The sequence below is a fragment of the Aulonocara stuartgranti genome (assembly GCF_965226115.1).
Source record: "Aulonocara stuartgranti genome assembly, chromosome: 19".
In the NCBI taxonomy this organism is placed as follows: domain Eukaryota; kingdom Metazoa; phylum Chordata; class Actinopteri; order Cichliformes; family Cichlidae; genus Aulonocara; species Aulonocara stuartgranti.
The window spans coordinates 14264118-14278730 of NC_138955.1; the positions used below are offsets into that span (position 1 = coordinate 14264118).

Here is a 14613-nt window from a genome sequence, read left to right on the forward strand (position 1 = left end):
CATAATGGCAGCTTTTCCTTAGAAAGCCAGAAATATTAGTTGACTTAGATTCGATTCATGCATCAGAACTGTCGTCAAACAGTCTTTTGACGCAGTTTGACAGAAAAATGGAAAAGAAGATTACATTTTCGAGCACTTATTTTCTTTTTAGGGCACACAGTTACACACCCAGAAACAAAACAACGTTTCCCACACTAGAAATGTCATCAGCCGCGAACACCAAGACCAAAGCTTTTTCACAATCCTACCTTTGAGTTAAATTTGTGTGTGCGTGTGCATGATGCGAGAGGACGGTCAACTATGTATGGGTTTTTTTCCCCCATCAAGCCAGCTTTCAGGTTACCAGGGAGGCTGTTTTGGAAAGCTGGCCTATGTTAAGAGGGGAGAGCGTCTCTTGTAAATGCTGCAGCTAACTTCAAAGAGTGAGGGAAAAGGCTTCCAGTGAGGTTCATAGCCATGTGTGCATGCACGTGCATGCACAGGGTGTGTTGTGACTGAGTCTCTTTGAGCCAGATCTACTTTAAAGACACTGCTCTGCTAATCCGGAATGTTTTTTCTGGCCTTTGATGAGCATCACATCACTTATGAGAGCAACGTTTTATTTGCTGACTGGTAGTTCAGCTTGTGTGTGCTGTGAGACATTTGTCAGATTGTCTGGGAACAAGTAAAATGTTACAGCTAATCACCAGTGATTGAAGTAGGAGCCAAAAAGCACAAAAAATCCTCATCCTCCTAGTGGTGAAAATCAATTGTCAACTGTCTTTAATGTCTTGCACAGCTTGCAGAGATTGTGTTTTATGTAGCATTAACACACATAATGAATACGGGCAAAATGCTTTTATTAACCACACATACAGCGCGTGTGTAACACTGTTACTGTTACTTAAGTGACATTTTGCATGTCATGTCCACAGTATTTATTCACTTTGGTCACATTCTAAAAATGTCACCGGTGTAGTAAAACATGCTTTTTAGTCATAAACAGCAGCTTCACTTCCGGTCCAGATCTCTCTGGATACAGACTTTATTTGTTTGCTTTTTTTGGATCCCCTCTTCTAAAATGAATTCGGCGCCTCTGCTTCTGATCCCTCGATGGACTGGAAATAAAGTACAGGCATCCTGTGAGTTGGTGGATCCACTCAGACCTCCAGAATCCCAAAATATTTGCAAACCACAGTTTGTGGATGACCGTAATAAAGTGTTCATCCCCTTTTATTATTCATGTTGCTTTGTCATATACTCTGCATGAGTCTATATTTCCCTGGACCACCCAGCAGGTTCAATAGAAGCCTTTCAGAACCCTGACAGCAGAGCCAGAAGACTGATTCCCATGCTGCATCACAGCACAAAGAACTGCAACAATAACAAGATGAAACTTGTTAATGATTTTCACATTCACACTGAGGTTTCCTCTGTGGAGACAGGGAACCACCTGCACTTTGCCAGACCTTGCAGCTCTCTGGAGGAAAGAGGCTGACACTACAGAGTTATGTTTGGAATATTCCCTCCCTCTGCTGTTTTATGGATGGATGGAAGGACTCGATGGGTTTCCCCACCGAGCTGCCCAGTTTTTTTGGGAAATATTGATCACTCATCATGAAGGATGTTAGAAATGAAGGAAAGGATGGTGATTTTTAGGTTGTATGCGTGTCTGTGGGTTTGAGTAGAGTAACAGAATGGAAGGAGATGGTGAAAGCCCAGAGTGTTATGTAATATGAAAAGCTGAGAGTGCACACATATCAGTCACCAGCTAAATGATGTCTCCAGCTGCAACCCTCTCTCTCTCTCTCTTTCTCCCTCTTCATTTTCCTACAGCCATCCTGAACGCGTCCAAGGAGGTGGTCCGGAGCAAACGTTTGACTCAGGTCCTGGAGGTGGTGCTGGCCTTCGGCAACTTCATGAACAAAGGCCAGAGAGGCAACGCCTTCGGGTTTAAGATCTCCAGCCTCAACAAGATCGCTGACACCAAGTCCAGCATAGACAGGTGGGCTGTCTTCAGTTAATCCACTTTGTTACAAGTGTTGACTTGTGCTGCGGGCCTGCTTGTTTATTGGAGTGACTACATTTGGATAAGTGCTTTAGTTTATTTGGATAGGTTAGTTGACAGTTTTAGCAATCTCGGTTAGCAAGTTGCATTTATAGGACTTATGGGTGCATAAAACGGATAGAAATGCTGAATAAAATCCAAGAATATTTCACTTTCTAAAAGCTGACAACAGACTTCTTGGATGGTCTGTCAGTACAGTTACCCGCACAGCAAGCATTAAAAGTTGTAGGTGCATTAAAAATTATCTAAAGAACACCAGCAGCACAAACATGCTCCCGAGATCTAGTTCAATGATCTAACAGGCTGAGCTGAATCCTAGCAGGCAGCTAGCAACCACAGCTGGCTGTGTTTCCATCTACCTGTCAGTCAAAGAGCCCACGGCCCTAATAATTCAAACCTTAAGCCCTAATACAACTGAAACAAGTACATTTGTTTCCTTTTATTAGTTTACTTTACACCTTTGCCTTAGGATTAAGTATCTCAGCTCTGTCTCATGTTCATGTTGCAATTGCTTATCTTTAAATGGTAAAAAAAACCTCTCAGATACTGATGTTGATTGTGCAAAGTTATACTAAATCCTAACTCAAGAGAGCTACTGCTTGCATCAGTTGCATGCACAGAACTGTGCCATGCTCAGCGGGTGCACTCACTGAGCACATCTATCAGTAAATATCATGTACTGCAACTCTTGTGCCAGTGCAATTTCTGTATATGTTGATGTATCTTATAGTTAGTATGGAAATAATAGCAAAGACCTGTGTTTTAAATAAAGTGAGCAAAAATAAAGGAGGCTATTCCTTATCCTTCCATAAATTACTTTGGTTAATTCTGTTTTGCTTGATTCTATTTTTCTTTTTATTTATTATTCGATAGGAACATAACCATGTTGCACTACTTGATCATGATCTTTGAGAAGAACTACCCGGACACGCTTCACATCCAGCAGGACCTCGGCAGCGTACAAGAAGCTGCCAAAGTCAAGTAAGTGTGCAATATTTCACTTGAGGGAAAAGAGCATTTCTCCCTCTGACTGCATGTGGTTACAGTAGGACCGTGTCAGCTGTTACTTGAGTAAAATTGTTTATGATTTTTAATATGTTGAGGAAATTCTTGATAAAAAGCAACAGACAATGTGAGTTGTGACACACATAAATAAACAGCTAACAAATGTTGTCTTCATATTTGTCTTTCCTTCTTCTGCAGTTTGTCAGAGTTGGAAAAAGAAGTGCATAGTATCAGAAGTGGACTGAAGGCACTGGAGGCGGTAAGTTGTTGTGCGTTTGTGTCACGCTCCCTCCCATCGGTTCTTCTCCTGTCTGTAATTATGTTTTCGAGTAGTGCGGAGATGGGCAGCAGGGCGAGGTGTTTAAATGCTGGTAATGTTCCACGCTCTGCGACACAGAAAGCGACATGTCATGTTTTCTGCCACACGCGAACACGAGCGCTACAGCACAAATACGCTCATCCGAGTTCCAAGAAAGCTCAAGTGAAACTAATTGTAATGAAGCATGCTTCAGCCTCAGAGACCGACCAATCACACGCCTCTCGTCTCGTTTTACCCGCATCAGGAGCTGCACTACCAGCAGAGCAGGACGAGGGAACGAGGGGATAAGTTTGTGGCCGTGATTGGTGACTTCATCACGGTGGCTGGCTTCAGCTTCTCTGAACTGGAGGACCAGCTGAGTGAAGCCAAGGACAAGGTAACCAAATATTTAACCGCTCATATTTGGGTCGTACTGTAAGTGTAAGTTCATATGAGCGTGTGGGTGGCGAGGCAACTTGCCAAGCTTTCATGTCAGGAAGACAGAATAGCAGGAAAGATGAAAATTACAGAAACTGATGGGGGGGGGAAAGAAACTTCTGAGCATCCCTCTTTGTCCAGCGGGATGACTTTAGGCAGGTCGGGGAAACCCAGCATTGAAAGATTACCCCGTACTCCCCCCACGTCTTCTCTTTGTGTCTGTCTCTGAATGTTAGTGTTTTAAATCCACACACTTTTCTTTTTTACCACTGGGACAAATGCCCTTTGAACCATGCTGTCTCATGTATTGATGTATAGCAGGAGGTATGTAAGTTGAAGATATCAGTGGGACTTTGAGAATCCCAAAGTGTTGAAAAGATTTATGTGAACGCGTTATTTAATTTCCAGGCCTTGGGAGATCTGCTGCACATTTAGCATGTCGATTCTGGCACACTGAAACCTTATGAATCTTAGTATTAGCACATTTTATCATCAAAATTGTCTTCAAAAAGCCAACAAGTGGCATCACATTGTCCATTTGCATATTTTACATACAGTCTATGCCATGAACCAATTGAAAGGAGGACGTGTGTTTCAGGTTGAGCCTCGTCTTTGCTTAATTATTTGTTGAAGGAGGAGGTCAGTAAAAAAAAAAAAAAATGGAGGGAAAATGTTCTAGTTGGAATGTCACTGGAAGAGAAGGGGAGGATTTGGGCACCGCTGTAAAACAAAAAGACCTGTGTTCACCAGCCCAGACTGTGCCTGTGTGGTTGTTAAGTGGGGAGTCTGACACACTGATTCAGTGCTTGTCGAGGCCCTCTGACGCCCTGTTAAGTTTCCAGAGGAATAAAAAGATGGAAGCGTGGGCGTACGCTTCATCCTCAACAAGGTAGAAAACGACTAAATGGAGCAGGCAGCCTGCTGAGGCTCACACAGCATCCATGGCAACAAGCATGTCTGCATGCATGTCAGCGATGGAGATACACACAGTGGAAAAATCACTAGAAAGGATTACGGTTGTTCTTGTGAGTTATAGAGAGAGACGTTTCAAGAGGAGGGAATGGAATTATTTCAAAAAAGCCAGGATTGGTTTATATTAACAGTCAAAGATTTTATATAAAGATAAGCATATTTACCCCGTTTCACCCTTCTTTCTAACTCTAATATGGTCATTAATTTACAAAAGAAACATCATGTTGTGTTTAGTAAGACTTGAAACTAGCAGTGGAGACCTTTTTAACTGTTAAATGATCTTACAGAACAAGGTACATTTTCCTAAAGGCTTCTACACGATCACATTTTTACAACCAGACGAGACACCCCCTGCTGGCTGTTAGAAAGAATGCTTGTTTAAAAAACTCAGCACTGGCTTACATTTTCAGACCCATAAGTTAAGAATCAAAGCTTCATGTTTTGTCAAAAAAAAGTCAGAGAGAAAGCCAAGTGAATGAAAAATCAAAAGATTAAAAGAATTATGAGCAATAGTGGTAAAGGTGGCCTGTTGAAAAAGTTCAAGAACTAATGTGAATTTGGCCACCAAAAAGAACATTGCAGACTGTTCCTGGTCATCAATCTGCCTTCATAACAGAGCTTTTCAAGTCACTTTCATTGTTCATACAACCAAACCAGAGTCCCTGGATGTCTGGGTCCATTTGTTTTAAATGACGTTTTTTCTTTATACTGCTGCTAAACCTTCTCCAACGCTTTCTGAACTGTAGTTTTAATACAGTGCCTGTTTTGCCATCTTACAGGTACTTATTAACTCTGTCTATTAAGTCTTTAAAGATCCACATAATGACCACCCTGTAGAGACATGATCAAATTAATCCATCACAGCATTTTTCACATTTGCCTGTTGTTGTTGTTGTTGTTGTCATTATTATTATTATTATTATCCATCCATCAATCCTCTATCGCGTATCCTTTTCAGGGTCGCGGGGGGGCTGTAACCTATCCCACCTGTCTTAGGGCGAGAGGCAGGGGTACACCCTGGACAGGTCGCCAGTCTGTCGCAGGGCTAACACATAGACACAGACAAATTATTCGCGCTCACATTCACACCCACAGGCAATTCAGAGTTTCAAATTAACATATCCCCACTAACTGCATGTCTTTAGACTGTGGGAGGAAGCCGGAGTACCCAGAGAGAACCCAGGCACGGGGAGAACATACAAACTCCACACAGAAAGACCCCGACCTGATGATGGAATTGAACTCAGGACCTTCATGCTGTGAGGCAACAGTGTTAACCACCGTTATTGTTGTTGTCGTTGTTATTGTTAAAGTTAAAGGGTCTGCTTAAGCTTAACTTACCAGCTAGTAGACATATTTTGCTCTTTGCAGTTCTGTTAGAGCCTCTGACTATTTTAAGAAGTAAACAATTGCTAAATTATTTTGAGTCTGACTGGTTGCAGATATGGTAGACTCAAAATCAGAAGCATTGCTCAGATTGTAAGCATATATACCAAAATGAATGAAAGTTGTCTAGAACCTTTACTCATCTGGAAATACACCAGAAGATGTAACACTGATCGTCTTGCTACAAGTTTAAACTGGGAACCTTTAGGTTTCATTGAGCTGTTTTGGTGCCTACATGATCTTAGGCCAGCAGGTTGTTGTGGCTGATCAGTACTTGGATTTTGGAGTATCTGATGTTTAAGCATTGGAGGATGCTTGAGTCAGAGCCAGCACTCTTTTGAGTAGCCAGAGTTTTTCTCAGAAGTAATGTTTACTTTCTAAGTGCCTCTTTAGCTTGCTTGGCATTATGTTCGTATTAGCCAATGCCTCCAGACAAATGACTTGGTGAGGCTGACTGTGCATGTGCATCCTCCTCTCTGTCAGTTGGGGCCTTTTAGTGTGTCATGCTGTAATAAATGCCTCCATTCAGCAACTGTACTTACCCTAGGATTTCCTTTGACTATTTTTGTAATTAATTAATTAATTTTAAGGTGCATAAATTGCCTCTAAAAGCTGAGTACTGACAGCATTTATCACTTTTTGTGAAGCTGTATCATCTGCTTCTTTCAGCTGCTACCTTTAGGGTAGGGTATCTCTCTGATGTGCTCATTTCTAATGTTGTCCAATCTGGTCTCCAGACTCTCCTCCCTACTCTCACTAGAGATCATAATGTCATCTGCAAACATCAGAGTCTACAGAGACTTCTGCCCGACATCATCTGTCAACCTGTCCATCACTGTTGCAAACAAGAAGGAGCTTAGATCCCCCAATGTAATCACATTCCCACTTTGAACCCATCTGTCACTCCTAGCATACACTTGTCCTTATACATGTCATACCCCAGTCTCACCTAACTTTCTCATAGAGCACAATGATTTCTCCCCTGGTACCCTAGCTCTAGATCCACAAAGACACAAAGCAACTGTTTCTGTTCTTCTCCATCAACATCTCATCTTCCAAAGCAAAAATTACATCTACGGTGCTTTTTCTAAGCATGAAAGCACACCGCTGCTCACTGATCATCAAAGGAGGACCGATCATCTCGTACAGGGTTTTCATGTTGGATAAAATATGATTTATCTAATGTGTAAACAGATCAGTCATATAGGTTTTCATAGAGTATTTTTGAACAACAAACACAGTTTTATTATTTATTTTTTTAAAGTCGTAATTTAAAATCTATTATTAATAAAAATAAGGCACAATAAATAATCAGAGAATGCAAAGAGATAATTGGCTCTCTCACAGAGCTTGCCTGTGTTTATTTTAGTGGTTGTGTGAAATGAGCTGCACAGTGTTGTAACTTCACATTCTTCATTTTATTGTGTGTGCAGGAGTACGTGTGTGTGTGTGCATGCGCGCGCGTGTGTGTGTTTACTCATTTAGCTCAGACCCAAGGGGACGAGAGGAAACAGATTTGACCAGACACATAATTACTAGGAGAGAGAGAGTGATGACGGTGGGGTTGCCATGGAGACTAGTACCATAATGACAGGATGGTTTTATCACAACACGAGGACCATTTACAGTATGATGCTAACCTCATATAAACTAGAGTCATGTTTACTGTCACTGAACTCTCCCTGAAGATGAGACAGAGGATAATAGCACAGTGCAGAAGAGAACAACAGAGGCTGTTTTTACCTAAAGGGTTTAACATGTACCATTTATTGTTTATTGTATTGAAATAAATCAACCAAAAGAGTAAATATATGAAGATTCTTTGTTAGTGATCTGAGATGAGATATATTTTATTTACCGTAAAAGCTGGGGAATTTTGACTTTAAATGTGACTCTGTGAGAATAGGAAGGAGTGAAACAAAAATGAATATGAAAGCAGTGATGAGGATGAAACTTTAATTTAGTGATGAAACTTTTATTAGAAGCTGGATCAGATGACCCTGAACCATCCTTAAGTTATGCTGCTATAGGCTCAGACTATTGGATGCTCCTCTTGATGCACACTCTCCTCTTTTCATTCTCTTTGTCTTCAGCATGGCATATATTTTCAACATTTGCCTGCTCCCATAGTTTGATTTCATTCTTTGTTGTTTTTGTTTTCTCTTCTCTTTTTCCCCGCATTTCCCACCATTCAAGTACTTACAATAAAAAGCACCATGAGATGGTTTGGTGCTGTATAAATAAAATAAAGTTCAACTGAAATTTAATTAACGAATGAGAGAGTACACTAATAACTAAGCTGAACTGGATTTTGAGAAATCACATGCATTTTCTTCAGCTGAGATTTCCATGGTGCCTTTAGCGATATCTAGGAAGTCAAAGTATGGATAAATACTCATGGTTTGGGTTTGGAGTTTTTCCAGGAGATCATGTTTTTCTCCGATGTTAAAAATGCATTGGGTTCATTCCCCCGTGCCCTTGACCTGGGCACAGGAGAATGAACCCTCAAAAGCCCCCAGGTGGCTTTTGAGGACTTGCTTCTCCTAACACTTGGGATGTTTTACATTTTCCCAATGGAGATAAATAAAGAATAACTACCCAGCTTGTTCTGTTCCAACCAAATGGCCAAAAAAACCCAGCTTCAAATGCGCTTTGCAGATTGTGCTTGAATGTAGCCTCACCCTGAGTGTATTTTGAAACTTTATTTTTGCAAAATTTATAAAAGTGCCCAAATGTTTGGGTTTTTTTTTCTTTCAGATGATAGAATGAACAGCTGCTACCCTTTTAAAGAATACTGACTCTCACTTTCACTCTTTCAGTGTGGCCTGTTTATCGTCTTAAACCAAATACATGTGTGACAGTTACGCTTTATGAAATCCAAATTTTTCCACAAATAACCTATCGCACATTATTTTGCAAAACTGGTCAGATGTGTTGCTAGTATCTGCCTCAAACCATGGCCTCTGCGCAGTACAGATTGTATCTTGTTGTGTTTTAGGACTGTGACTGGGCCTGTGTGTATGTGTGTGCGTGTAGTGGTCTGTAGTACTGCAGCACAAAGCTCAGTGTGGGAATGTAGAGCGTGTTTGGCCGCAGGCTTTGTCCTGGCGCAGAGCACCGAACAGCTTGAACAGAACTGGGTGGACATACGGTGGTCAAATCATGCAGTCATTTCTTACTCGTGTATGTGTGTGTGTGTGTTAATTTCCAGCATGAATGGCAGTAGATGAATTTGAAGAGCAGGCTCATATGCTCATGTCCAGCCTGTATAATGACGCATTTGGTTTCAATGTGTTTAAAATTGTTTATTAATGACGGTATATGTGCTTTGTGCAGTTTGCCAAATCTCTGAAGCACTTTGGGGAGGAAGAAGGGAGAATGCAGCCGGATGAGTTTTTCGGGATCTTCGACACCTTCTTGCAGTCGTTCACCGACGCACGACAGGACCTCGAGAACATGCAGCGACGCAAGGATGAGGAGGAGCGGAGGGCCCGGATGGAGGCGATGGTGAGACACAGAAGCAGAGAATACACCTGAGGCAGTGATGACAGTTAATATTTTTTTTTCCAATAACTCTGTATTCTATTCCTAACCAGCTTAAGGATCAACGGGAGCGGGAACGACGGGCCAAAAAGAGCGGCACCACGGAAGAAGTCGGCGGGGAGTTTGACGACCTGGTTTCAGCTTTGCGCTCCGGCGAGGTCTTCGACAAAGACCTGAACAAGTTCAAGCGAAATCGCAAACGCTCTGTCAATCAGCTGGCGGAGGGTGGCGGCCGGGAAAGAACCGTCACCAAGGTTAACTACTAGGTCGGGGAACAGGAATAAAAAAACCCCACCTTAAATCTGCCATTGCGTTGAGCTTTTAACACCTTTAGTCCAGGTTGTGGGACAGTGACCGCTGACATTGGAGAGGATGTAAATAACAGCTGGATTGGACTTGCAAGAACGGCCGAGCCGTGTTGAAGGATGCAGCGCTCTCCTCTGATTGGTCTTGTAAAGCTATTTCCACTCCGTCTGTCCTGGATGTTACCAGGATGGACAAGTGGACACACCACTGTGACACATTAGCCCATGTCATTTGACCATATCCTTTAACACTGTGCTCAAGGCTCTCACTGTCTATCACCCCAGTCTTTTTCACTTTTCTCCCCCATTCACACATCCTCTGCAAGCTCTCCGGTGCTGAAAAAGCTCTGTCATTTAACTACTGGGCTTTAAAGCACACGGGACATTGGGATCGGACAGTCACACTGTATATAGTCACGAGGCAAAGACAAAGGATTGGTAAAAGGACTATGAAGCGTCTCCAGGCAGATTTCAGGAAAAAAGAAGCTGAAGGGAACTAAAAAATAACCTCGACCATCAGGTGTTCCCCAGAAAAGAGACTTCTCAACCACAGAAAGTCAAGGAGTCGACACGTCCCAGAATGATTTGTAGGCTTCTGAAGGAGTGAAGAAGGATCCAGATTCATACCAACATTCTCCAGGAAGGACGTGTCTATCCCGATGTGCTCAAGGAAACTTCTCAGCCTGATCCACCTGATTTAAAACATGACTGTGCCACATGGGTCAGGCCTCACCTTCACTCTGACCAACATCGTTCTGGCATTAACAGTGCCAAAGGAAAGAGAAAACTAATGTAAATGTATTAATACAAAACATACTGCAATTAGGCATTGATATATATTTATATTTAGATGCAGACAAGCTAATTGCAAAGAGGTCTTTTTTTATGTTTTGGGATTTTTGTACACGCAATGCATTATTTGTTGGTGTTGCAAGTTGGCGTTGAAGTGAATTTCTATACATTTTGCGCTTTATGTAAAAAAAGGAAAAAAAAAAAGAGGTAATCGCTCACACTTTTCACATCTGTACGTCTTGTTTGCACTGCAGCTTTTTTGTAAACTTTACACTCAGAAGTCCACAAGCCAATGACAGCGTCCTGTATGTTGTCAGATTATCTGTAACTAACATAATGAAGGAATGCCATGAAATTCATTTAAAGGCACAAGCTGCAGTTCCTTTACTGCAGTAAGGTTAAATTCTCACTCTATTCAGTATCTCTCTGCTTTCTTTTTTTAATTTTCAGCTTTTTCCGTGGTAGAGTCACACCGCACCATGTGATGAATCTCTCATTGTCATGTCAGGGTATAACAAAACACTTAAAGAAGGTAGGTGGGACACACACAGGAAAAAAACATCAGAGCATGTCATAGAAAAGAATTTGTACTTTCATCTTTTTCTCCAGCTTGTCAATCAAGTCAGTCAAATCAGGCCCACAAAGGGAAGCCAACCTCCTTTTTATAAGGTATTTGAAGTATTTAGAGCAGTAGGAGTGAGGCTGTAGTGTAATCAGTATTAACATCTGATTCTTTTTGAAAACAAAAATATATATATAGCAGTGCACATAGACTGTATTAAAAGATGGATGTAGCATCTATGATATCACTCATTGGTTTTTGAAGTCCCATTATAAAGCCATCTTGTTCTTTTGCTTGTTTTTTGTTTTTCATTTTGTTTTGTTCTTTTAAGGGTTTTTTTGTTTTGTTTTTTATTTTTTGGACCAGAAGTGACCATATTTGGATGAGAGGGTGGAGTGCTAATTTTTTAGCTAACATTTGCTTTAATTAGCAGTTATCTGTGTCTGCTAAGTAACATACAGATGAAGTACTAGAATTTAACTAGTTGTGAAAACTGGAGCACAGATAGTCTGTATGCAATTAACCAGACACCAATCAATGTCTCCAGTTTCCGGAGATGAAGCCTGCCAGATATCTGTCAGTAAAAGAGGCCACGGACCTGATAATAATTATATGTTTAACTTTAATAATGTTTAAATGGGGGAGTTACACAAACAAAATTGTTATAAAGTAGGAAAGTGGCTAAAAAGACCAAAACTATGTTTATTTTTGCTTTAAGCTGGTCATTTTAACATGGGAGTTTTATGGAGATTGACTCACTTTTGGAGCAAGCCTCCAGTGGTCATTAAAGGAATTGCAGTTTTGGGCACTGCGTTGGTTTGGTTTTGGCTTCAGCTTCGCTGCAGAATGTGTTCACACAAAGACGGCTCTAATCGTGGGGTGTAAAGTCAACATCAAGCATACATTTACATGTTAACCATCACATTCATTCAGAGTCAGAAGAGAGGTCTCGACCCACCATGTTTGTATTTCTAACAGCGACTTCCCCAGTTTGTCCTTTCTGGAGTTTTTCTGTTCTTCGTTGTGTAAACGTTCAGTTTTAAGTGCCTCTCATCCTGTTTTCACGTTTGTATTTGTGGCTTCCAAAGCAAACTTACAGAATTTGGTGGGGATATGGCGCCATCTTGTGGCCGATTATAGTGCACTTCACTGACCTCACAACCTGTCAAAAACAGCTCTACCCAGTATCTCCCAAATAACTTCAGCAGGTGCACTTAAATGTTTCCTCAGAAAGGTTTGGGGTTATGTGTTACCTGTGCACAGCTAAACTCACTCACTTCCTTTTATATGAGTTCTTCCACACTTTTAGTTCATTTTCTTCATTTCCCCTCTGAAGCAGAGAGAAGCTACTGTGAGGTTAAAAAAAACATAACGTGAGACAGAAATTGTATCCCAGAGATTAACCAGTGAACCAAAATCACTTAAAACTTTCAGACACTTTTAAAATTTTAAAAGAGGATATTACTTGATTTTGTCTCAATAAACCAGCATCTTGTGTATATTTTAGTCCTTTTGTTTTCTAGCCTCTGATCCTTTTTGAGTTATACTTCATCAGATTCTTTAAACCCTTCATTCAGAGCTTTAACCCGTGTTGTAGTGCAGACTATTTCCTGAGGGGTATTGTCAGTATTAAAACCTTTGTGTTGCTACATGGTTGGATGTCTATTTGGCCATTGACTGGCTGATGATTTTTGATTTCTTTTTTTTTTTGAGTGTAAAGATGGAAATAAGTAGCTTGTTTCAATGCACTTTGTTGATGGGACATTTCCATTTGCAGCGAGGGCTGAGGTCCCTCAAGAAACTAGAAGGGTGCAACGAAAGAGTGGTGCAAAATAAAAATAAAAAATTTAAAAGAAGAAGAAATTAAAGATGGTGTTTATAGGAAAGGGAGGAAAGTGAGGCTGAGTATCTGGCTGGGCCGCTTGGAACACTTTAAGAGTCTGTTGAATGGCAGAGATGGGATTTGTGGGGAAACTAAGAGGCGACTGTGGTACAGAGCAGGTCCTGTCTCCTGGTTTGGTGAGTCTGGAGAAAAAAAATTAAAAAGAGGGATTGGGGGGCGGTTGTGGGTGGGGTATTTTATGTCAATACCACATTTCTGTCATTACATGGTGTTGAGCTGCATGCCTAAAGATGGGTGCACAGAGTGTGAATTGTTTCTCCTTTCGTAGAAAACTGCTTGCAAACTGAAACACACCTGTTAAACCACAGCCTGTACTGCCTGAGAAAAGTTGCACCCGTTCTTCGAGCTTGTATAATTGTGAGGAGTCAGTATTTTCATGTTTGGAAGAAAAAGAAAAACGTACCCTCCACCTGAAAGATATACAGTTGGAGAAATAAAAAAAAAGCATTTTGTACACGTTTGTTGATGTTTGAGTTAAGATTAAAAAAAAGATGAAAACATGAGGAATGTTCCATTTTCCTGTAAATTGTACCTCTATTTATTTGCCTTATTTAGTTTGCTATATTTTGTATGTACACAACGCATTACGACAAATGTTATATTAAAAATCAGAATCATTAAACTGTGGTCCGTGTATGATGGATAGTTCTGACACTTGTATGAGAACGAGAAGCTTTTCTTTTGGTTTGTTTTTCATTTATTTTGTTTCGGTTTTGTTTTTTTTCTCTCACCCTGTGTCTTTTGTAGGGTTACAATAAACTTTTGTCCCTTACAACAAATTGTTTTTCTCTTTCCTTCACTCTCATTGGTTATGTCAAGCGTTTGGATCATGAGGAGGATGGGGAGATGCTTGTATTCATTTTGAGTTTAGTGGCAGCCATTCAAATCAAATTCCTGAAAAATGTCAGTGGTTTTCAAATTAACTTGTTCCAATGAGCTTAATTTTCTGATGGGATGTAGGAATAAAGTGGTCAAGTGTCTTAAGAAGATGGATGGATGATTTAACCCTCACGTCATACTTTAAAAAACTTACGTTCATCACCCTGGGGACCGTTTTCTGCCACGCCCGAAAAATGCTATAAAAAGATTATATATTCATATTTTTTTCCACTTTAAATTAGCCAGTCTTTTAAAACTACTTCTCCCTGAAATATTCATGTAAAGTTTTAATTATATTTCGGGGGTTTTAACCCTTTTAATCGCAGTTTAATTACATGAGCGCACAGTTTTTTTTAGCCCCCCAAAACAAAACGAAATATTAAAAAAAACAAACATTTGAAGTAATATTTGATTGTTATTATAATTAGGCCTTTAGATGGACTAAAGATTGGCACCAACCTTCATTTCGATCGCCTTTTTTTT

At 40.6% G+C, this 14613-nt stretch overlaps 1 protein-coding gene across 5 annotated transcripts in view; it reads left to right on the forward strand.

Annotated features, from left to right (window-relative positions):
- The window catches only part of daam2 (dishevelled associated activator of morphogenesis 2), a 110663-nt gene extending 96425 nt beyond the window's left edge, over positions 1-14238 (forward strand). For all 5 annotated transcript variants that reach the window (XM_082516237.1, XM_082516239.1, XM_082516235.1 and 2 more), the window contains 6 exons: positions 1816-1984; positions 2921-3028; positions 3251-3311; positions 3616-3747; positions 9483-9653; positions 9743-14238. In XM_082516237.1, the coding sequence (XP_082372363.1) occupies positions 1816-1984; positions 2921-3028; positions 3251-3311; positions 3616-3747; positions 9483-9653; positions 9743-9955 (854 nt within the window). In that variant the 3' untranslated portion in view covers positions 9956-14238. The remainder of the gene's footprint in view (positions 1-1815; positions 1985-2920; positions 3029-3250; positions 3312-3615; positions 3748-9482; positions 9654-9742) is intronic.
- The last annotated feature ends 375 nt before the right edge of the window (positions 14239-14613 follow it).